At 42.5% G+C, this 25,217-nt stretch overlaps 2 protein-coding genes across 7 annotated transcripts in view; both read left to right on the plus strand.

Moving 5' to 3' along the window:
- The window catches only part of pkd1l2a (polycystic kidney disease 1 like 2a), a 35,804-nt gene extending 21,556 nt beyond the window's left edge, over window positions 1-14,248 (plus strand). Inside the window, exons 25-40 of the mRNA XM_029125022.2 lie at window positions 5,118-5,264; window positions 5,364-5,563; window positions 5,650-5,879; window positions 5,968-6,172; window positions 6,332-6,798; window positions 7,010-7,106; window positions 7,256-7,396; window positions 7,489-7,674; window positions 7,837-8,167; window positions 8,271-8,404; window positions 8,483-8,610; window positions 9,637-9,797; window positions 9,914-10,124; window positions 10,279-10,380; window positions 10,470-10,601; window positions 13,067-14,248. Of these exons, the coding sequence (XP_028980855.2) occupies window positions 5,118-5,264; window positions 5,364-5,563; window positions 5,650-5,879; window positions 5,968-6,172; window positions 6,332-6,798; window positions 7,010-7,106; window positions 7,256-7,396; window positions 7,489-7,674; window positions 7,837-8,167; window positions 8,271-8,404; window positions 8,483-8,610; window positions 9,637-9,797; window positions 9,914-10,124; window positions 10,279-10,380; window positions 10,470-10,601; window positions 13,067-13,159 (2,965 nt within the window). The 3' untranslated portion in view covers window positions 13,160-14,248. The remainder of the gene's footprint in view (window positions 1-5,117; window positions 5,265-5,363; window positions 5,564-5,649; window positions 5,880-5,967; window positions 6,173-6,331; window positions 6,799-7,009; window positions 7,107-7,255; window positions 7,397-7,488; window positions 7,675-7,836; window positions 8,168-8,270; window positions 8,405-8,482; window positions 8,611-9,636; window positions 9,798-9,913; window positions 10,125-10,278; window positions 10,381-10,469; window positions 10,602-13,066) is intronic.
- A 1,445-nt stretch (window positions 14,249-15,693) lies between these two features.
- The window catches only part of nfat5b (nuclear factor of activated T cells 5b), a 58,771-nt gene continuing 49,247 nt past the window's right edge, over window positions 15,694-25,217 (plus strand). For 3 of the 6 annotated variants that reach the window (XM_020055426.2, XM_013138089.3, XM_020055447.2), the window contains exon 1: window positions 16,295-16,599. In XM_020055426.2, coding sequence (XP_019910985.2) covers window positions 16,527-16,599 — 73 coding nt within the window. In that variant the 5' untranslated portion in view covers window positions 16,295-16,526. Of the gene's footprint in view, window positions 15,755-15,942; window positions 16,030-16,294; window positions 16,600-25,217 lie in introns of those variants that run through there. The other 3 variants (XM_020055432.2, XM_020055429.2, XM_020055467.2) reach the window with 3 other exon arrangements.

A 25,217-nucleotide genomic window follows, 5' to 3' on the forward strand; every position in this document is an offset into this window, starting at 1 on the left:
TCAGGTATCATCTTGATCTGCAACACAAACAGGAGGACTTTGGACAGGGACAGCAACAAGTCTTTTAAGCCATGGGCCAAGACCTCATGTATTCCTATGTTTTAACGGAGCAGGAGACAAGGAAACATTTTAGAGTGCATTTCTTACATTTACAAGGATTTACAATGGGGAAGGAGAGACTCTACTCCCCCGGCACAATAATATAGCAGCGTAAAACCCTGTGACCTCTCATCAAAGGAGAGATCAAGGTCGAGGGTAACGCCGAGGTTTCTCACAGTTTTTTGGGATACGGCCATACAACCGCCGGGGTTCACTGTGAGATCTGCTAACAACGCTCTTTGTTTCTTGGGTCCTAACACAAGCATCGCATCGCATCGCATCGCATCGCATCATCTTCCGCTTAATCCGGGGCCGGGTCGCGGGGGCAGCAGTCTAAGCAGGGATGCCCAGACTTCCCTCTCCCCAGACACTTCCTCCAGCTCTTCCGGGGGGACACCGAGGCGTTCCCAGGCCAGCCGGGAGACATAGTCCCTCCAGCGTGTCCTAGGTCTTCCCCGGGGTCTCTTCCCGGTGGGACGGGACCGGAACACCTTCCCAGGAAGGCGTCCCGGAGGCATCCGAAACAGATGCCCAAGCCACCTCAGCTGACCCCTCTCGATGTGGAGGAGCAGCGGCTCTACTCTGAGCTCCTCCCGGGTGACCGAGCTTCTCACCCTATCTCTAAGGGATCGCCCAGCCACCCTGCGGAGAAAGCTCATTTCGGCCGCCTGTATCCGGGATCTTGTCCTTTCGGTCATGACCCAAAGCTCATGACCATAGGTGAGAGTAGGAACGTAGATTGACCGGTAAATCGAGAGCTTCGCCTTACGGCTCAGCTCTTTCTTCACCACGACAGACCGATACATCGACCGCATTACTGCAGAAGCTGCACCGATCCGTCTGTCAATCTCCCGTTCCATCCTTCCCTCACTCGTGAACAAGACCCCTAGATACTTAAACTCCTCCACTTGAGGCAGGCACTCTCCACCAACCTGAAGTGGGCAAGCCACCCTTTTCCGACTGATGACCATGGCCTCGGATTTGGAGGTACTGATTTTCATCCCCACCGCTTCACACTCGGCTGCAAACCGTCCAAGTGCATGCTGAAGGTCCTGGCTTGAAGGGGCCAACACGACAACATCATCCGCAAAGAGCAGAGACGAAATCGTGTGGTCCCCAAACCTGACACCCTCCGGCCCCTGGCTGCGCCTAGAAATTCTGTCCATAAAAATTACGAACAGAACCGGTGACAAAGGGCAGCCCTGCCGGAGTCCAACATGCACAGGGAACAAGTCTGACTTACTGCCGGCAATGCGGACCAAGCTCCTGCTTCGGTCGTACAGGGACCTGACAGCCCTTAGCAAAGGACCCAGGACCCCATATTCCCGAAGCACCCTCCACAGGATGCCACGAGGGACACAGTCGAATGCCTTCTCCAAATCCACAAAACACATGTGGACTGGTTGGGCAAACTCCCATGAACCCTCCATCACCCTGTAGAGGGTATAGAGCTGGTCCAGTGTTCCGCGGCCTGGACGAAAACCACACTGTTCCTCCTGAATCCGAGGTTCTACTATCGGCCGTATTCTCCTCTCCAGAACCCTGGCATAGACTTTCCCGGGGAGGCTGAGAAGTGTGATCCCCCTATAGTTGGAACACACCCTCCGGTCCCCCTTCTTATAAAGAGGGACCACCACCCCGGTCTGCCATCCCAGAGGCACTGTCCCCGACTGCCACGCGATGTTGCACAGGCGTGTCAGCCAAGACAGCCCCACAACATCCAGAGACTTGAGGTACTCAGGGCGGATCTCATCCACCCCCGGTGCCTTGCCACCGAGGAGTTTCTTAACCCTTGGTAGCCTATGGGGCTTTCGGCCGGATTTCACTAGTGGGACATTTTGGGTCCTAGATTCATTTCTGTAACAGATACAACCTATTATGATGTATCCTTTTAATAGCAACCCCTCTGGCTACAATAAAAACACATAAAAACAGACTTCTGGGTCAATATTTATAAAACTCATCTGTTTGACAGGCAAAAAAAATGTTTTCGGAAAACATTTCTGCCATTCAGCATCAAGATTTTTTTTTTAAAGCATTATTAGATTTTGTGTCAATGGTATTTCCTCATACTTTCATGCCTTTACTATCAAATTACACTGTAATTGGGTTGAAAATAATGAAAAATAATATAATAGAAGGTAAAAAATATAGGCACCCCCAAAAAATGTGGTTCTTCTACCTAGAAATAAAACATTATGAAATAAATAAGATTGAATGTAAAATCCCATGTAATAGGTGTAATGACTCAAAACGGCCAGCAGATGGCAGCACTAGATCGCTAGTTACGTTTGGACTTATATATTTTATAAACTCAGAAAAATTACCAACTTCTTCCCAAAAACTCAAGAACATCCCCATACTATTTTGACTAAATATTAATTTTTATATCTTATATATAATACAAACGATGTATTATGGTTAAAAACATCATATATAGTGATGTACACGCTTGTAATATTTATACTGATGTACAAATGAGCCTTTCTAAGATGAATAGGCAATGTCGTTGCCTGGTGAAAAGTTCTCATAGCAACCCAAACTATACAACTATACAACCCATATTATACACGGAAAACCCCAATTATACACGGAACGCTTCAGGAAAGTGGCTACAAATAATATACCATTGGAATCGGACGATTATGGAGAATCTATTTTTCGAAATATGTATGCAAATTAGCACTGTCCGCGGGATCGCGGACGTCGACCACGTCGACCACGTCGACCTCGGTGACTTCAGCCCGGGTGATGGACGAGTCCACCTCTGAGCCCTCATCCTCTGCTTCCTCAATGGAAGACGTGGCGGTGGGATTGAGGAGATCCTCGAAGTATTCCTTCCACCGCCCGACGACATCCTCAGTTGAGGTCAACAGCTGCCCACCTCTACTGTAAACAGCGTTGGTAGGGCACTGTTTCCCTCTCCTGAGGCGCCGGATGGTTTGCCAGAATCTCTTCGAGGCCAGCCGATAGTCCTTCTCCATGGCCTCACCGAACTCCTCCCAGGCCCGAGTTTTTGCCTCCACAACCACCCGGGCTGCAGCCCGCTTGGCCTGTCGGTACCCGTCAGCTGCGTCAGGAGTCCCACAAGCCAACCAGGCCTGATAGGACTCCTTCTTCAGCTTGACGGCATCCCTTACTTCCGGTGTCCACCACCGGGTTCGGGGATTGCCGCCTCGACAGGCACCGGAGACCTTACGGCCACAGCTCCGAGCGGCCGCTTCGACAATGGCGGTGGAGAACATGGTCCACTCGGACTCAATATCTCCAACCTCCCTCGGGATCCAGTCGAAGCTCTGCCGGAGGTGGGAGTTAAAGATCTCTCTGACAGGAGACTCGGCCAGACGTTCCCAGCAGACCCTTACAGTACGCTTGGGCCTGCCGAGTCTGTCCAGCTTTCTCCCCCGCCATCGGATCCAACTCACCACCAGGTGGTGATCAGTTGACAGCTCCGCCCCTCTCTTCACCCGAGTGTCCAAGACATACGGCCGCAGGTCAGATGAGACGACAACAAAGTCGATCATCGACCTGCGGCCTAGGGTGTCCTGGTGCCACGTGCACTGATGGACACCCTTATGCTTGAACATGGTGTTCGTTATGGACAAACTGTGACTAGCACAGAAGTCCAATAACTGAACACCACTCGGGTTCAGATCAGGGGGGCCGTTCCTCCCAATCACGCCCCTCCAGGTGTCACTGTCGTTGCCCACGTGGGCGTTGAAGTCCCCCAGTAGAACAATAGAGTCCCCAGTCGGAGCACTTTCCAGCACCCCTCCCAGAGACTCCAAGAAGGTCGGGTACTCTGCACTGCCGTTCGGCCCGTAGGCACAAACAACAGTGAGAGACCTATCCCCGACCCGTAGGCGCAGGGAAACGACCCTCTCGTTCACCGGGGTAAACTCCAACACATGGCGGCAGAGCTGGGGAGCTATAAGCAAACCCACACCAGCCCGCCGCCTCTCACCATGGGCAACTCCAGAGTGGTGAAGAGTCCATCCTCTCTCAAGGAGTGTGGTTCCAGAGCCCAAGCCGTGCGTAGAGGTGATCCCGACTACCTCTAATCGGAACCTCTCAACCTCACGCACTAGCTCAGGCTCCTTCCCCGCCAGCGAGGTGACATTCCACGTCCCTAGAGCTAGTTTCCGTGTCCAGAGATCGGGTTGTCTAGGCCCCTGCCTTCGACTGCCGCCCGATCCTCTTCGCACCGGCCCCTTATGGTCCCTCCTGTGGGTGGTGAGCCCACGGGAGGGCGGCCCCACGTCGCCCGTTCGGGCTGAGCCCGGCCGGGCCCCATGGGGGAAGGCCCGGCCACCAGGCGCTCGCATACGAGCCCCAACCCCGGGCCTGGCTCCAGGGTGGGGCCCCGGCTGCGCCATACCGGGCGACGTCACGGTACTCAATATTTTTTTTCATCACCTAACACAAGCATTTCTGTTTATCCTCTGTTTAGAAGCGAGACGTTCTCCATCACCCACTTCCTAATATCTGAAACACATGCTTCCAAAGTAGCTAATTTTGGGGCTTCTCCATGTTTCATAAAAATATACAACTATTTCATCAGTTTAACAGTGAAAATGTACACTGTGGTTCTGGATGACATCACCCAGAGGCAGCATATATAGTGAAAACAGTTATGGACCCAATACCAAGCCTTGAAGAATACCCTATGTGAACTGTAGCTGTGTTTTTCGGTTGTGCAACCAGCTCTTTATTTTTGCAAAGTCGACAAAGCTACAAGTGCTTTCTTAGCATGTTTAGCTGATGTTTGTAACCTATTTTTCTGAAGGAGGCAAAAAGGGGAAAGACATTATGTAGTCTGTGCCATCTTTTTGCCATGAAAAGCGGCCAAATCTCTAAAAGCGTGATTTTAATAAGTTCCTCAATGCACTAAGGTGTTCACCCACCCAAGTGTTTACCCATTAGTTTCATACATTATTTCCTCATGGTTATAAACACACTCTAACGATTTTACATTAGTTGACATTTGAACTTGTTGATGTAATCATGTTTCATTGCAGGTATATAAACAAAGTGGTGGTGGAGGATCTAGAAACTGGACAGAAGTGGCATTTCCTGTGTAACTCATGGTTGGCCATAGATATGGGCGAGTGTGTTCTTGATAAAGTTTTCACTGTTGCCACCGAGATGGATTTGAAGAAATTCAGGTCTGGTATAATATTGTTGCTCGATGTTAAGGCAAAATATAAATTCCTAGGCCTTTATCTGTTGACGAACTCAAGCTTCTTCCTTTGTTTATTCTTCAGTAATCTCTTCTTCATGAAGACAGCAAAGGATTTCCGTGATGGCCACATCTGGTTTTCTGTGATCAGCCGCCCCCCAACGAGCACCTTCACATGTGTCCAGCGAGTGTCCTGCTGTTTTTCTCTACTCCTTTGCACCATGCTGACCAACATCATGTTCTGGGGCATCCCTACCAACCCCTCTGAACAGACAATGGATCTGGGTATGAACACATGGGAAATATTGATGTGGAATGGTAATGGTAGTTTGGCAGAACATGAATCCTTTCCCTCACTCTCTTTCTCATAGGTCATATTGAGTTCACATGGCAGCAGGTGATGATTGGCATTCAGAGTTCAATCATAATGTTTCCAGTTAATCTCCTCATCGTGAGTATCTTCAGAAACACTCGTCCTAGGGACAAGCCAGGAAAGTCCAAGCCAGAGGTGTCCAATCAGGGCAAGACTGGCAGAGTCTCTCCCTCACAGCCCCCCTCCCCACAGAGGGACAAAGAACTCACGCCGGACACTGTCACAAAGGTACAAAATAAATAGGAAAAAACATTGGCAGACTGTTTGACCAATTGCAATAGCAAGCTGTTAATTAAAAATGTACTATATGCTCTAGGACATAAAGAGAATTGCACAGTCACTCTCTAAAGCTATGAAGAGCCCAATTCCACGTCTGGAATTAGAGATGATGCCTGGACAGGTAACTGATATCAACACTTTGCTCAATTTGGTGGAAGAAATCATCCGGCAGCAGAACCGATCTGGTGGGGAGTTCTATTCTGAAGCATCTAAGAAAGAGGGATCTCTCATCCTCTCAATAGGTGCAGTACATTTTCAAAGTGGCCGAAGTTCAATAAAATGTCAAGTAGTGGAAATATGTAATGGAGATATGTACATTTCTACTCCCATTTCCCAGCCTTTGCTGTCAATCAGCTATAGAATAATCATTGCTGTGTTGTCGTGTGTGTTCCATTTTTAAGAGACCAGCTTATCTGGGAGCCCAGTCAAGAGTCCCGGTGATGGGAGTCAGAAAAGGAGCAACAGTCAGTATTTGTACAGGCAGCTCTGCCATGTAGAGAAGGAGCTGAGTCTACTGGGGCCAGGTCGCTTTCCCAATCCAGACAGGTACCGCCGAGCAGTGCAGCAGGTTCAGTGTATGAAGGGGCTGCTAGAGTCCCACCACTCCTCTTCCAGCCTAGGAGGAGACCAGCTACTTCGAAGCCTCAGCCCAGAGAGCAGTGACGGAAACAGCAGTAGTAAGAAGCAGGGCGGGCTTCCCTGGTGGTTTGTGTTTATCGGCTGGATTCTGGTGTTGGCCACCAGTGGGGTATCGGGGTACTTCACTATGATGTATGGGCTGACCTATGGGAAGGACCGCTCTATAAGCTGGTTGATCTCCATGGTTGTATCGTTCTTTGAGAGCCTCTTCATCACTCAGCCGCTAAAGGTGAGACAGATATGGTATCATTTCTATTCTATTCTTACATTTTCATTTATATTCTCAATGTTTTTCAATGAGGAATAATTTGGTTTGATTTACTTAAAAAATTTACTGAAATGTAAATGATATTTATTCCAACCCTGCACACTATACAGTCAAAGGAAAAACATTCTGCATGATGTATCTGGAATCTGGGTTTTCATTTGTTGTTTTCCAGGTGCTAGGCTTTGCAACCTTCTTTGCTCTCGTTCTTAAGAAAGTTGATCAGGAGGATTATGGGTATCCAAAGTTCGAGGGGGATCTCCGAAAACCTGGTACTTCAATTTTCCATGAGCATAGCATAAATGCATATTCTTTCAGCTTTCGTTATTTATATTTCTGGGGATATTGTGTGTATTTATATATGAGCTTGCTAAGACTACCTACAACTTGTTTTCAACTTTTACAACCATCTTGTCCACAGATGACCCTGATGCAGTGCAGGCTGCCAGGAGGGATAGCACATGTAGCTTCTATCAGCCCCCTCCTCCCTCAGACATTGAGAGGATGAAAAACAACATGATTAAGGAGCAGAAAGTATTTGCCCTTATCAAAGAGATTCTCAGTAAGAAGATCTGTTTGAGCTGATTAGCTAGACTGTCATTCACCACACTTTTTTGTTAACATGGACGTTTAAGGTCTGTGCTTCTGTTGCAGCCTACATGGGGTTCATGTGGATGTTGCTCCTGGTGGCGTACGGTCAGCGGGACCCAAACGCTTTCTTCCTGACTCAGCACATTCGGCAGAGCTTCAGCCATGGAATCTCAGAGAGCATGACCCACAGAGATGTGTTCACCTGGGCAAATACTTCTCTTCTCCGCAACCTCTTTGGAGTTTACCCAGGTAGTATTCTCTGTTACTCAACAGAGTTATAGAGAAGGCACCAAAAAAATGTTTATTGGAGAATGCTCAAATAATGTCCAAAGGAAACAATCCTGAAGGAATGTTGACAAATGAATATATTGATTGAATCTTGTGTGAACACATGCCAATGTTTTTTTATAGGTTTCATCACCGATGGGAACTCCAAACTGGTTGGTAATGCCCGTCTTCGCCAGGTGAGGGTGCAGAAGAACTCCTGTGGCGTTGCTCACTCCATGCGCCAGGCTGTACCAGACTGCAATGCTCCATACTCATGGGAGGTGGAGGACATGGGCTCCTATGGGCCTGGCTGGAACCGCTCTGTGAGTGTAAACACCTCAAAGACACTCCGCAGCCCTTGGCAGTACCAAACCCAGGCCAGCCTCAGAGCCCAGCCCATCTGGGGCAGCGTAGTTCTTTACAGAGGAGGGGGTTTTGTGGTGGAACTGGGCCCTGACTCACAGAACGCTAGCAGGTAAATTAATATTTACAACTGTTTCATAATTATCTGAAGTACACCAAGTAAGTTTAATGATTTAGAAATATTTTATTTACCTGCATGTTTTCTGTCCATATAGTACCCTTCAGTACCTGTTTGACAGCACCTGGCTTGACATGTTCACCCGAGCAGTCTTTGTTGAGTTCACTGTGTACAATGCCAATGTCAACCTCTTCTGCATTGTCACACTAATGCTGGAGACCGCAGCTGTAGGTGAGACAGTTATCACTACACAGACAGTAAATTAAGGCACCTAAAGCACAGATTGTCAGAACCTTCTTATTCTCTCAGGAGCATTCCAGTTTCGCAGTGATTTGCAGAGTGTTCGATTGTACCAGTCTACTGGTGGCCTCCACAGCTTTGTCATGGCATCTGAAGTAATCTATTTCCTGTTTATCCTCTACTACATGTATGTTCAGGTAAGCACTTCTTGACACAGACTTCTTATACTGCTCAATTTACATTGTAGTCCATAACTACTGTCTTAGTTTTGACAGTGACACAAGTTTTGTTGTTGAGGCTCTGCACGCCAGCACATGTTAAATGATTAAATGAAAATGGGTTTGAAGCACAGACTGTCAGCGTTGAGAGTATTTCAATAACACTTTACATTTTTGCAGATTAATCAAAATAATTATATCACAGACACAGCCAAAACATTAGGAATGCTAATTTTTTTCTCGTTTCATGTTTTACTCGTGTGTGCTACATGTAACAACAATCCCGTATTCTTCATATGAATGGGCTATGGGGTAGCGTGTCAAGAAACGGAAGCCTTTTCATAGAAAGAAAAACATCCAAGCCCGGCTGAAGTTTGCAAAAACAAACATCAAGTACCCCAAAAGCACGTGGGAAAATGTCTGTAATAAAATCAAAAGGTGCTTCAACACTGTATTAGTTTAAGGGTGAGCACACAGGTTTTTTGTGAGTTTTTTATTTTGTATTTTTCCCCCCCAAAAAAATTTGTTTTTGTTTTTCAAATGAATTGTTCACGTTATAGGTCATAATAAAGGTGGAAAAAGTTCTGACATGATTTATCTTTATCTAATTTTTTTACATCACAAGAATCTGGCATTTTATCCAGGGTGTGTAGACTTTTTATATCCACTGTTTTTAGGTTGCACCCAAGTACAAAATATGATGACTTCATGTAAGATTGTTAACTTGTCCAATTACTTTTGGTCCCCTAAAATATGTGGATGGACAATGTGTAAAAGTGATTTAATTTGTTTTTTGGATGTCCTGTAAATAGCCTCAAATTATTTGTTTCATTTCATTCAATTTGTTCATTCCAAATCCATCGCGCTGGAGTACAGAGCCAAAACCACAACACTTGTGTCACTGTCTAAATACATTCTGACTGCACTGTAGGTATTAACCCTGTGGCGTAATGCTACAAGGCTCCAGACATTCTTCTCAGCCTGATTGTCTACATCTCCTGACAGGGCAAGTTAATGAAACAACAGAGGTGGGCTTACTTCAAGACCAAGCAGAACATGCTCGAGTTGGCCATCATCCTCCTGAGCTGGAGCGCACTGTCTGTCTTCATCAAGAGGGCCCTGTTAGGGAACCGGGATATGGAATATTATCAGAACCATAAAGACCAGTGAGTTCACGCTGTGTTGGGGTTTCATGGTTTGTTTCCCAGCTGCTTCATTCAATCCCATTTTTACTGTTGGTCAGTGTGTCCTGTATGATGATTACATTTTCTGCTCTGTCCAGGTTTGCCAGTTTCCATGAGACAGCCATAGCAGATGCTATATTGGGGTATCTGATTGCATTCCTGGTGCTTCTGGCTACGGTCAAACTGTGGCACCTGCTGAGGCTCAACCCCAAACTACACATGATCACAGCTACTCTGCAACGTGCCTGGACCGACATATCAGGATTCCTTGTTGTCATGACCGTTATGTTTCTGGCTTATTCTATCGCTGTAAGTGTCTTGCTGAAACGTCTTGACTGTAAGTTGTACATGGTAATGTCAGTCTCCAACCACTTCTTCATTTTTGTGATGTGTTTTACTTGGTTGTACCCATTACTGACACTGGGAGCCTGTGTAAATTGTGATCATTGTTGTTGGTCTGCAGTCTAATCTGATGTATGGCTGGAAGCTGTACTCATATAGGACTATCTTGGATTCTGCTCTAACAATGGTCAGCTTGCAACTGGGCATCTTTAACTATGAAGAGGTAAGTAAAGATGACTATTAGACTCTGATTACAGCTGTGGCCTAGTAATAATAGTAGCTTTCTAAATTCTTCAACTTCTCCTAATCCAGGTTCTTGATTACAACCCGGTGCTCGGGGCGTTTCTCATTGGCTCCTGCATTATATTCATGACCTTTGTGGTGCTGAACTTGTTCATCTCTGTCATCCTGGTGGCCTTCAGTCAAGAGCAAATACATCACAAGGTACCATGCATCATAATTTAACACAATGCAATAGATCTTAAATGGATTTTCCAGGTTTTATCATGTCCACTACCTAATTGTCCACTTCTTTTATTTAGTTTTAGCTTGCAGACAGTTTTACTTTTTAGCAATTTAGTAAGACAGTTTTATCTAGAGCAACTTGGTGCATTCACTCTAAAACATTTAGGTGGGACCAGCACACAACCCAGTCTTAGAAAATACAATACAACCTAGTCAATAACGTAGCTACTGTATCAGCATAGTCACAGAATCAAAAATCGTTAGTTCACAAAAGGCAGCAGAGAGTTCTCTTTAAAAAGGAAGGGTTTCAGAAGTTTGGGAAAAATGCCCTTGATTCAAAGACGAGCTGGTTCCATCTTTAGGTTGCCAAGATAGAACTTATATTTACTTACTTTAGCTTTTTTTATATCTGTGTCTTGTTGGCTTAGTCCCTTACATGAGCCAAACTAGTGGTGGTAAATAGACGTCGCATTGTGCTCAACAAGGTCCCCAAAATAAATGTCTATTGCAGGAATTCCAATTTGTTAAGAGATATGACACGTTTTTATTTTCTTAACTAGAAAGCAAATAGAAAGCAAATTTTTACTGAATTTAAATAATATTTTTATTTTAAGTCAAGTGTGTAACATGTCAGTGGTTTCAGAGGTTAAGGAACATATTGAAGGTCATAAGGCGAATATTCTCTAATCGTTTGTTAGAAAATAGCAGCATAGCTTCAGGGATATTCAACTCTGTTCCGTTTTTGATTTTACCAATCAATTTATAAAATTAACCTGGTATCCCAGGTCTGAGTTAGTGTCTTATTAGAGAGGATGAAAACAAGGAGTGCTTAGCCCTCCAGGACCGGTGAAGAAAACCCCTGTTATTAATTAATTACAGTACACCGATCAGCCATTACATCATAACCACCTGCCTAATATTGTGTAGATCCCCCTTTTGCCACCCAAACAGCCCTGACCTGTTGAAGCACGGACTCCACTAGACCTCTGAAGGTGTGCTGTGGTATCTGACACCAAGACATTAGCAGCAGATCTTTTAAGTCCTGTAAATTGCGAGGTGGGGCCTCCATGGATCAGACCTGTGTGTCCAGCACATCCCACAGATGTTCGATTGGATTGAGATCTGGGCAATTTGGGGGCCGAGTCAACACCTTGAACTCATTCTTGTGTCCCTCTAACCATTCCTGAAAATGTTTTGCTTTGTGGCAGAGCGCATAAACCTGCTGAAAGAGACCAATGCCATCAGGGAATACCGTTGCCATGAAAGGGTGCACATGGTCTGCAACAATGCTTGGGTAGGTGGTACATGTTAAAGTAACATCCACATGAATGGCAGGACCCAAGGTTTCCCAGCAGAAAATTGCCCAAAGCGCCACATTGCCTCCGCCGGCTTGCCTTCTTCCCATAGTGCATCCTGGTGCCATGTGTTCTCCAGGTAAGCGAAACACACACACCCGGCCATCCACATGATTTAAAAGAAAACGGGATTCATCAGACCAGGCCACCTTCCATTGCTCCGTGGTCCAGTTCTAATGCTCACATGCCCATTGTAGGCACTTTCAGGAGTGGACAGGGGTCAGCATGGGCACCCTGACAGGTCTGCGGCTATGCAGCCCCATACGCAACATACTGTGATGCACTGTGTGTTCTGACACCTGTCTATCAGTACCAGCATTCACCTTTTCAGCAATTTGAGCTACCGTAGCTCGTCTGTTGGATCGGACCGCACGGGCCAGCCTTTGCTCCCCACATGTATCAGTGAGCCTTGGCCGCCCATGACCCTGTCAATGCTTTTCTCTCCTTGGACCACTTTTGATAGGTACTGACCACTGCAGACCGGGAACACCCCACAAGGGCTGCAGTTCTGGAGATGCTCTGACCCAGTTGTCTAGCCATCCCAATTTGGCCCTTTTCAAAGTCGCTCAGCTCCTTATGCTTCCCATTTTTCCAGCTTCTAACACATCAACTCTGAGGACAGAATGTTCACTTGCTGCCTAATATATCCCACCCACTGACAGGTGCCATGATAATGAAATTATCAGTGTTATTCACTTCACCTGTCATTGGTCATAATGTTATGGCTGATCTGTGTATTTTGATACTGATGTGTGTATATAGTCCACAAGGCATTAGATGTTTCTGGTGAGAGCATTTTTAAGGACATTGCTGTGGCTTTTTTTGTGAGTCCATTAACTACCAGAAGTATGGCTCATGCAAGCGACTAAGTTATTCAAAAAAGATCAGTAATGGATATTTTACAAAGTGTACTGTCTGCATGAAGCTACAACGGCAAAAGTGGAGAATATAACTAAACATCCCTTTAATGGAACATCAGTTTATCAACAGGGACCTTTTCATGATTCATTAATGTAAGACTTATAGATCTAATGGATCAAGGCTGCCACTTAACTCTCCTTTCTGAGCTGACTGTTCATTTTTCCACAGCCCTCAGAGGAGGAGGAGATAGTGGATCTGATGATGATGAAGCTCTGCAGCCTGTTTGGGATTAAAGTTAAGAAAGAGGAGAAAATGTGTTAATATGTGAAAGGTGAATGTCAAGAATGCTTCAGACAAATCTTCTACTTTAACAAACAACTCTCTAACAACCAACTGTCTTTTAACTTATAGATACTGTAATTACTATTATTGGTTTATTATATTCATATGGAGCTGTAATTTCATAGGCATGGAGATTCATGTTGTTGACCTGTTGCCTTTTTGATTAGCTAATCTAATGCCTACGGTGTCTTCAGAAAGTATTTAAACCCCCTTAACTTTTCTTGTTGCATTACAAAGTGGGATTAAAATTGACTTCATGCTAAAATATTTGTGTTCAATAAAAAAAATGATATGCCATAAGTATTCAACCCCCTGAGACAATACATAGGCCTATTGCTTGAAACACCATGGCGGCATGTACATTATTGAGTCTTTTTTGTTACGTTTCTAAGAGGTTCTCAGACCATGATTTGATTTTTAGTTGTTTAAGCCTACCTTAAAACTTTTACATGATTTTTTTAATGTTTATTCATCTTATGTGATTTGTTAGATAATTGTTTATGCCTGAACATATTAATGCCTGCCATAACAAAGGAGTTTATAACTCACTGTTTGTAAAATTTTCACCCCAAAACAATAATGTTTCACATAACTTTGGGATGTAGTGTTTACAGGAGTGACACAATTTCAGTCCTTTTTAAATATAGGATATAATAACAAAATGTGGGAAAAAAAGAGGATTGAATGCTTTCTGAAAACAGTAGCATGCATAAATGAGACCATTTGTACAGCTTTACAAATATGTTAGAAGAAAAAAACTGCTTTCCCGTTAACATTTCTGTCATAAATACATGTAGGTATAGAAACATGTAATAATGTCAAAGAGCAGGATACAAAGATAACTCCCAAGCTATGTTAGTGATACCTTTGTGGAAGTAATAAAATGGTGTTTAAACAACAGCAAACTAGTATTGTTGTCAACATGGGCTGTAAAATGATAGAATACAAATAGAATGTAGTCTAAGTCCATAATGAATTACATTCAGGTTTCAGTTGGTGCACAACGGTTCCAGGTCGGAATCATTTAGAGCCCAAGAGTCAGACGCAAATTTTGTAACACTGCATGGAAGATTTTGTTGCGTAGTTGTTGCATTGTGTCCATAAACATACCATATAATCCACAGATGGGTTTTCTTCAGAAGATTTTGGAAACAATTTTGTTTTGAAATGGACACACTGCCAATGGTTAGCATTACTGAATTGAATTGGAACTGTCATCTATGGTCTATATTTCAGTGGTTGGTTAAGTCTGTTCAGAATTCATATCCAAAATTGAAAGTACTATTACAGGACAAATTTACTCATATTTGTCATATTCAAAATAACCAGTCATTTTGGTGATTTGTGTTGAATTCTGTGGGCCTTCAATATTATACAACTGCCATTAGCCACAGTTCGCCACAGAAATGCTGCTATGTAGGAGACATGCATTACAAACATGTTGCTATGTAGGAGATGTGCATTACAGATGTGTTGCTAAGTAGGAGACCTGTGCATTATAGACGTGTTGCTAAGTAAGAGACGTGCATTACAGACGTGTTGCTATGTAGGAGACGTGCATTACAGACGTTGCTAAGTAGGAGACGTGCATTACAGATGTGTTGCTAAGTAGGAGAGACGTGCATTACAGACTTGTTGCTAAGTAGGAGACGTGCATTACAGATGTTGCTAAGTAGAAGACGTGCATTACAGACGTGTTGCTAAGTAGGAGATGTGCATTACAGACATGTTGCTAAGTAGGATACATGTGCATTACAGACATGTTGCTAAGTAGGAGAGACGTGTATTACAGATGTGTTGCTAAGTAGGAGAGACATGCATTACAGACCTGTTGCTGAGTAGGAGACATGCATTACAGACGTGTTGCTAAGTAGGAGACATGCATTACAGACGTGTTGCTAAGTAGGAGAGACGTGCATTACAGACATGTTGCTAAGAAGGAGACATGTGCATTACAGACGTGTTGCTAAGTAGGAGACGTGCATTACACATGTGTTGCTAAGTAGGAGACGTGCATTACAGATGTGTTGCTAAATAGGAGATACTAATGTGAAACCTGGGTCTCACACAACTGTTCAATTGGTTTGCTATTTTTATGTTAGTTATTATGTTGCATAGTCAAAATAAATGTGGAATTTATGTTATGCTTTGATCATTATAACAATTTAAGACTTTGATATGTGATAGGTTAGTTTAGGTGACAAGTCATAAAGCCTTTGGCATGAGTGATATATTGACTAAAAAGTCAATTTAGTAATTTTGAAAGGTATAGTAGTTACAGTATTTGTACTGGTTTAGTTGTGTACTAAACTAAAATAATATCACATTAGAAAACCCAAACTGATGACTTTGATATACTTGCATAGCCTAGAGCCAAGGAAGAATGAAAGAAAGTGATGTGATCACTTTCACTGGGGGGCAGTACAGGTCAGTGCTGACCAAAGAATCCAGCCAACTGAACAGTATATTTTCCTGTGCTATGGTGCTCAGTAACCATCTCAGCAACCATCAAGCCATCTTTCCCTCATGGACAAATAAGACATTGCGCACCACATCAAGCCACCTCAGATAACGGTAAACTAAATAGCTGCACTAAATTACACTCAAATACTGCTCAGCCAGCTGTATCTAGATCTACTATTCCAATACTCTAAATGTGTACATAAACTGTAAATCTGTGTACATTTATGCTCACCACTAATATCATATTTTGTGGAGTTAGTCCCGTTCTATTTAGGTGAATTAACTTGCTCAACCGTACAACTACTTATTTTCCACCTTGCCAGAGTAGGGATTCAAACCACCAACCTGTTGATTACCAGCTCAACACTTAACTGCTGCTCCAAATGGTAAGCTAATTTGTGTCTTTACACTTTCAATTACGCAAACATCAAACGAGTTCTTGTAAGCCTAAAAACATATAGCAGAATCGTTTAAACGTTTTGGAACGTTCAAACAGACATAATGCTATGTAAAACAAATACGCGTATACAGCAAGTAGGAATCATGTTGCTCTTTTCATGCCTATCTACAACGTTCGAGAACGTTTTTTATCTGAATGTTGACTAGTGTCTGTTTCTCTTAGCGTTTGCGTAATGGAAGGTGGGCGGGGCTGCTTAGAAAATAGTCGGACTGGGTGCATTTGCCAAAACACGGATCTCAACGAAGGCGTGAATAATTGTGTTAACAACAGCTGTTTGAAAACATAGGTATATGTCAAATACTGGTTTGTTTGTTATCGGAATGTTTATTTTTACAAGAACTTAGTGTCACTAAAATATGTGTTAACTCAGCGACGTTCATCTCCGAGGGTGTCCGATTTCCCCTCCTCTTCAAAAGCATAGCGATGCCCTCTGATTTCATATCCCTATTCAGCGCGGACCTCGACCTGAATTCCCCCAAATCCCTATATTCCAAAGGTAGGAAAATACTTATATGTTTCTTACATAAAGAGTCTGTCTTGTTGTTTTCTCTGTATTTATTCTTTGTAATATATGTTGTTGTTCTCGTGCATGTGCATGTGTGTTGTGAGAGCACTGCCGTAGCGTTATGTTTTCCGCCTATATTGGCGTGAACGCATCCTTCTGCGTTGCTTGTCGACCACAGCAAAGTCATAAGTCTGTAAAAAAAAATAATACGCGAGTATCACAATACTCATGTAACACTGGAGCAAGTTCATGCTCAGTCGGTTGCTCTGTAATTAGATATTTGAGGACTATGCAATTTCAAAAAGGCAAATAAATACTATACCACTCATTCAAGGGTATTCCTTTAGTTTGACTATTTTCGACATTGTAGAATAACAGTGAATACATGAAAAATATGAAATAACACATACTGAATCAAGTAGCAACCAAAATAAGTGTTGAACAGATTGAAAATACATTTAATTTTGTAGTTTCTTCAAGGTAGACTCCCTTTGCCTTTATGACACCTTTGCACACTGTATTCTCTCATCCAGATTCACAGGGTAGTCGCCTGGAATGCATTTCTTTAAATAAGTGTGCCTTTTTATAAGTTGATTTGTGGAATTTCTGTATTTCTTCAAGCGTTTGAGACATGAATGTGTTTTGACAAGGTAGGGTTGGTACTGTAGTAGCACATATCATGTCAAGAACAGCTTAAATAATCAAAGAGAACAACATTCCATCATAACTTTAACACATGAAGGTCTGTCAGTCCAGAAGATTTCAAGAACATTGAAAGTTTCTTAAAGTGCTGTCCCAAAAAACATCAAGCTCTAATATGAAACTTGCTAGACCCAGAGTTACCTCTCCTGTAGAGGACAAGTTAATCCGAGTTACCAGCCTCAGAAATCGGCTATTAACTCCACTTCAGATTTTAGACCAAATAATTGGTTCATGGAGTTCAAGCAACTAACAAATCTCCATATCAACTGTTCAGAGGAGACTGCATTAATCAGGCTTTACTGCAAAGAAACTACTGATGGACACCAATAAGAAGAGACTTGGGCCAAAACACACAAGAAATTTACATTATAACAGTGGAAATCTGTCCTTTGGTCTGATGAGTCAACATTTGAGATTTTTTTTCAGATTTAATTTCAACCGGGGGTTCTTTGCTGGTGTCACTGTCTGTGATTTATTTAGAATTCAAGGCACACTCATATAGCATGGCTACCACAGCATTATGCAGCGATACACCATCCCACCTGGTTTGCGCTTAGTGGGACTATCATTTGTTTTTCAACAGGACAGTGACCCAAAACACACCTCCAGGCTGTGTAAAGTCTATTTGATCATGGAGAGTGATGGAGTGCTGCATCTGATGACCTGGCCTCCAAAATCACCCAACCTAAACTCATTTGAGATGGTTTGGGATGAGTTGGAACACAGAGTGGAGAAAAAGCAGCTCAGCATAAGTGGAAACTCCTTCAAGACAGTTGGAAATGCATTCCAGGTGACTACCTCATTAAGCTGTTTGAGCGAGTACCAAGCGTGTGCAAAGCTTTCGTAGAGGCAAAGAATGGCTACTGAATTATCTAAAAAATAAATGTATTTTGTTTTGTTCAACACTTTTTTTGGTTACTTCATGATTCCGTATGTGTTATTTTATAGTTTTGATGTCTTCACTAATTCTACTCTGGGGAAAATAGTAAAAATAAAGAAATACCCTTGAATGACTCGGTGTGTCCGAACTTTTGACTGGTACTGTATATTAAGGCTTGACAATTTCATATGCTTTTCAATGTGGCACATGGTATTCAGACCCCTTTACTTTGTCCACATTTATATTGTTATGGAGTAATGTATAGATTATAGATTATTTTTTCATCAATCACACAAAATACCTCATAACAAAGAAGTGAAAACATGTTTTCAGAAATATGTGTCAATTTATTCAAAATTAAAACTGAAATATCTCATTTACATGAGTATTCAGACCTTTTGCCATGGCGCTCCAAATTCTATCCTGCATTGTTTGATCATGTCCAAGGAATAAACACAAGCCACGGAGTCCAAGGAACTTTCAGTAGTCCTCCAAGATAAAATTTTTTAAGGCATACATCTGGGGAAGGTTATAAAATAAATGTCTAAAACACTGAAAATTCAAAAGACCGCAGCTGGCTCCCTCATTGTGAATTATAGCAAGTTTGTAACCGCCAAGTCTTCTCTTAGTGGTGGCCATTCGGCCAAACTAAGAAGGCTTTTGCACAAATTTTACAGGATATATACATAGATCATTTAAATAACATAAACATAAAATGGCTGTTTATACAAGGAGAAAGAACAGTATTTGTCCACTCCAACACACACTGTGCAATAATCATCTTTAGACCTCTTTAGCCGTGAGGAGATTATGTCAGGGACGTTTTCCACATAACCTTGTGAAGGTAGTGTTCGACAATTAAGTGTTCTCCTGTATACAATAAAAAAATGTATGTCTGATCACAAGGAGATTGGTCAATATTGAGAGAAGAATGCACTCATCAAATTCCAGAGATAAGAAAAATAACTGATCGTTACAGTAGCTCACAAGACCTAAAATGTAGGCGAAGGTTAATCTTTCAGCATAAGAAGGGACAAGTCTGTGAATGTCCTTGAGTGGTCCAGCCAAAGCCTGGACTTAAACCTCATTGATCATCTTTGGGCAAACCTGAAGATCGTTGTTCACTGATGCTCCTCATCTTATCTGATAGAGCTTGAAAGGATCTACAAGGAGGAATGTGAAAAACTGCCCAAATACAGGTTTACAAAGCTGGTAAAGTATGCTCAGGAAGACTTGAAGCTGTGATCTTTGCCAGAGGTTCTGAATAAAGGGTCTGACTACATTTTAAGTACCGGTTTTATGCATTTAAACATAAAGTACCTCTGGCAAAGCCTCTTGTGAAACCACTGTTCCTAAACCATTTGCAATGGAGCTTCCTATATTCATAAAAAGAAAATGAAGTTGTCTGTTCATGACTGTTGGATGTTTTCTTTGTTTTATTAAAGGTGTTATTTTCTTTGCCATTTCATATTGGTCATATCAAACTGTTAGTTCCACCTATGCACCTCTAGACCCCAACCTGCTTTATGATATTCTCTGTTGTGTGTGTCTCTGTTGTGTGTGTCTTTGTGTGTGCTGTGGATAAATAAAAAACAATTGTGCTGCTGTACCAAGAACCAATCTTGTTGTCATGCTAGCTCACATGTGAGGATTGTTTAATGTGATAAATTATAAAAGGTTCAGTGTACACCTTTGCAAGAATAAGGTTTTCAATCTGAATTAAGAGTAATGTTTCCTTAGTTTACACCTTTGTCTTAAAAAAATATAGTATAGTATAGTAGCGTTCACTTCCGCAGAGTCTGCTTAGAAGAGACTCTGAGTCTGATGCATCTGTATGGACAGTGAAAATTCGGATGCTCTGAGCACTGGCTTGGAGCAGAGTATTTCCTTTAGGCGGTGGAATGCCTTCTCAGCCTCAGGGCTCCACACCATCTTCATGGTGACATACCCAAAAATAAACCGCCTATATTAACCAATGATTCCTAAGAATGAGCAGGCTCTCTTCTTGTCCCTGGAATGTGGCCACTCCACATGGCTTGAGTCTTCTCCACCTGGGGATCAGTTCGCTATGGATGGTGTACCCTTGGTATTAAGCCTTGTCAAACCCCAGGTGGCTCTACTTTGGGTTCACTGTCAGCCTGGCCGTCTCCAGGCTTGCCAACATCAAGCGTAAACATTACAGGTGGTCTTCCCAGTCCTTGCTCTATATGACTGTTAAAGGACAAAGGACTGTTGAGGATGCAGCAATGTATCCATTAGTTGCTGGAACATGGCTGCAGATCTGTGCAGCCCAAATGGGAAGCTCTACTGAAGTAGCCCAACTGGAGTGGCAAAAGAGGTTTTGGAGAAAACATTGTCTGCCCAGGGGTTCTTGAAAGACTTCCGTTAGTACTGCAGGACTGCTTTTTCCAAGTCACATTTTGTTGTTCTGTTAATGTCTTTCCAAAGGGAACCTTTTTGTGGACCTTAGTTTCTAGTTTTTCCCTGGTCTTGATTTGCTTTACTTTGTACAACTTCAAAGATCCTTCATGAGTCCCTTGGTCAGTCAGGATAATGGGCAGGAGGCCCCCCCTTGAGGACAAAATATAGAGTTATTTGGTGACGGTCATCACTCTGCTTCTATTCTTTCAGTATGTTTTTGTCTCAAGGAAATACAAAAATCTATCTTGACTGCCATCAGCCTTTAATGCAAAGGTGTTGGTCGTAGTATTCTTAGGAAAAAGCAATGGCAAGATAAAACAAATGTATCTAGGTCTAGTGTATTCACTGGGACTTTGAGGGCCTAGAAATTGCTTTCATTATAGTGGGCTATGAGTGTAATTTTGTCACTTGTTTTAGGGTGGAATTAATGATAAGGAACAATTTGGGGAAAAAGAACTAGTATTGTTCTTCTGCAAAGTTATTATGTTTCTTTAGACTGGCTGGCAAATTGTTATACATTTTTATTGAAGAGCCGCAAGGCGAAGCTCTTGATTTAGCGGTCAATCTACGTTCCTACTCTCACCTTTGGTCATGAGCTTTGGGTCATGACCGAAAGGACAAGATCCTGGATACAGGCGGCCGAAATGAGCTTTCTCTACAGGGTGGCTGGGCGATCCCTTAGAGATAGGGTGAGAAGCTCGGTCACCCGGGAGGAGCTCATAGTAGAGCCGCTGCTCCTCCACATCGAGAAGGGTCAGCTGAGGTGGCTTGGGCATCTGTTTCGGATGCCTCCTGAACGCCTACCTGGGAAGTTGTTTCCGGTCCCGTCCCACCGGGAGGAGACCCCGGGGAAGACCTAGGACACGCTGGAGGGACTATGTCTCCCGGCTGGCCTGGGAACGCCTCGGTGTCCCCCCGGAAGAGCTGGAGGAAGTGTCTGGGGAGAGGGAAGTCTGGGCATCTCTGCTTAGACTGCTGTCCCCGCGACCCGCCCCGGATAAGCAGAAGATGATGATGATGACATTTTAAACCAGTGTCTGTTATTATCCATGACCTGAAAACTAAAACGTTAACAGACTTACATTTTAAACCAGTGTCTGTTATTACCCATGACCTAAAAACTAAAACGTTAACAGACTTACATTTTAAACCAGTGTCTGTTATTATCCATGACCTGAAAACTAAAACATTAACAGACTTATATTTTAAACCAGTGTCTGTTATTACCCATGATCTGTAAACTAAAACGTTAACAGACTTGCATTTTAAACCAGTGTCTGTTATTACCCATAACCTGAAAACTAAAATGGATGCATCCAATTCTCAGCTACCCTTCCATTAAGGTAGGAGAAGGATTATACACTAAATGTTGCTAGCAGCTGAAGCACAGTAATGAGCATTAGAAAGACAGTACAGAAGACAATGAATGTTGCGAAAATAATACAGTAGCTACTTTTTAGTCCTTCGTGGAAAGATGGTGATCAGCTTGTAGTGTTTATCCCTCTGGCCTAGTGAGTTTTGCATCCTTTGGAAACCTTTGCGTATGTGTCTGCTGCCCTGAACCATGGAGAAGTGTATGAGGCTGTTCTATTTTTATATAATCTATTCTGTTACATATGTGTCTGCTGCCCTGAACCATGGAGACGTTTATGAGGCTGTTCTATTTTTATATTATCTATTCTGTTACATATGTGTCTGCTGCCCTGAACCATGGAGAAGTGTATGAGGCTGTTCTATTTTTATATAATCTATTCTGTTACATATGTGTCTGCTGCCCTGAACCATGGAGAAGTGCATGAGGCTGTTCTATTTTTATATAATCTATTCTGTTACATATGTGTCTGCTGCCCTGAACCATGGAGACGTTTATGAGGCTGTTCTATTTTTATATAATCTATTCTATTACATATGTGTCTGCTGCCCTGAACCATGGAGACGTTTATGAGGCTGTTCTATTTTTATATAATCTATTCTGTTACATCTGTTTCTGATGTAATTCACTGTCTATATGTAGAGGTTTTTGGATCGTGAGATCAAGGTACAGCCATTTAAGTGCCTTTCATGAAATGTACAAGCCAAACTGCTTTTAGGTGTAAAATGGGATTCGTTGATTATTTCAAGAAAATACAGTGAACCATGTGAGTCTCCGCCATGGTTTAAAATACAGTGAACCATGTGCGTCTCCGCCATGGTTTAAAATACAGTGAACCATGTGAGTCTCCGCCATGGTTTAAAATACAGTGAACCATGTGAGTCTCCGCCATGGTTTAAAATACAGTGAACCATGTGCGTCTCCGCCATGGTTTAAAATACAGTGAACCATGTGCGTCTCCGCCATGGTTTAAAATACAGTGAACCATGTGCGTCTCCGCCATGGTTTAAAATACAGTGAACCATGTGAGTCTCCGCCATGGTTTAAAATACAGTGAACCATGTGCGTCTCCGCCATGGTTTAAAATACAGTGAACCATGTGCGTCTCCGCCATGGTTTAAAATACAGTGAACCATGTGTGTCTCCGCCATGGTTTAAAATACAGTGAACCATGTGCGTCTCCGCCATGGTTTAATCTCCACCCTTCACCTAGGTACCTCCACTGCACCTGTCTCCTCTGTAATACAAAGCAATTCATATATGGGGACTGTCAGCATCATTTGGGGTATCTTCATTATTAACACTAAGACTACCAAATGCCTACAGGAATTGGCATTTGAGTTTGTAATTAATATAAAACTGCCACTTTGAAAGCTACACCCTCCTCCTTCCATTACTTTTCCTAAATAGGCTTATATTACATTGTTCCATTGTTAGAATTCTAAACTCACAAACAGAAAACTATTTAGAGACCTGTTTTTTTACCATGTTTTCCGACTTAATCGGGCCAATAGCCCACAGAACTTAGCGTTGGTACACAGGCAAACCGCTAATGGAACCCAGGCGCTAATCATGCATGATGTCAATGGATGAACGCGCGATACTCCCAGATGAATGAGAGGCTCTTGGATGAATTTGAATTAACTTACATATGATATACAAGACTTCCATGAACAATTTCATTTGGCTATTCTTGAAACTATGTTCAAATTCTTGTGTAGGCCAATTCATCAAATGTAAATCTAAAATGTAAATCATTATTCACAAAACGAAATACCAGAAATTATTTAGCAATCACCAATGACCAATTCAACAAACTTATTACACCGTTACTGTTTCATTAGAGGACAAGACAAAATAACATACACATCCTATCATCTCGCTTTGAATTTTCTCTGCTTATTTTACTGAAGAGTAAGATTCTACAAATGTATTAGGCTAAATAATTATTCACAAAACAAAATACCAACGAGCACCAATTATCAATTCAGCAAACATATTACGCGTTATTGTTTTTCATCAATACAATCGACAAATGACTTTTCTATATTTTCATGTAGGCTACTGTAAATCATTCTTTGAAAGCCTCGGCAGCTCACACCTGGCAAGAAGACAGACACAGTGTCAAGTCGGCAAGTGCACATGGAACAAGAACAATGAGAACTGTGTGCAGTACAACCGTTTTGTTTGCCGGTCTTGCTCACACAAACTGTGTGCTGACTGGGGTAGATGTTTGAAGTTCGAGCAAGATTTATAAATGCATGGGTTCTTGTAGCCCCCATCGTCCAAAGCAATGACAAACACATTTTATATATTTTATAAAATTGTCAATATTGCTATTCATGTTGGTTACTGTAAATCATTGTTTGATCATCCTTTTACTCTGCTAATGTAATTTACAAATAAAATGTTTTGAATAATACACTGCAATGTGTTTACTTGAAGGGAAGGCCGTGAAGGGCAGTTATAAGCTGTAGTAATGAGGATCTGATGTTCGTAATGATAGGAAGTCTGGGGTGATGTGATGAGGAACAGGTGTGCGTAATAGTGGAGAGTCCAGGGTGATCCGTGAATGCAGAGCTAGCAGCCGGAGGCTGGCATGATCACAGGAGGCACCGTGACAGTGAAGGCTACTGTAAATCATCCTTTACTTTATCAAATTTATCGTGTTCATCAAGCAAACGTGCTTTAGGCCTATGTACGGCTATTCATGAGGCTATCCTTTGATCGTTGCAAACTGGTCGATAATGTCTGTTACTTTACCTTGTACATCATCAACATGAGATCAAAATGACAACTAAATTCCAGCGGGTTTATTTTTGAATAATTTAAGTGTGTTATTTTCATATTGTACAGAAGTACCAGGATAGAAACTTGATTTAGCTACTATTTACCACCTTGCAAAAACACACATTTCATGTAGCTACTACATGTCAAGTGTGAATGTTAGCTGTGTGTGTTATGTATTGTAATTGTGAACAACATTGTGTATAATCCAAATCCAAGCTAAATTCATGTTGTCTGACATTTAACAACAAGCCTACAACAGGGGTCTACAGTGTGACAGTTTCATTCACATATGGTGTCAAATATGGCTGAAAAATCATGTGAGTGCAGATGCCACTTCAAAGAAAAATATTATAGCCACACTTGCTGGAACTCAAGCTCAGAGAGGAGAAATACCAGTAGCTAAATTGTAGAAAATCAAACAGAGAGACCAGAGGACTAGTCAAG

The sequence above is a fragment of the Esox lucius genome, chromosome 2 (genome assembly GCF_011004845.1).
Source record: "Esox lucius isolate fEsoLuc1 chromosome 2, fEsoLuc1.pri, whole genome shotgun sequence".
Taxonomy (NCBI): domain Eukaryota; kingdom Metazoa; phylum Chordata; class Actinopteri; order Esociformes; family Esocidae; genus Esox; species Esox lucius.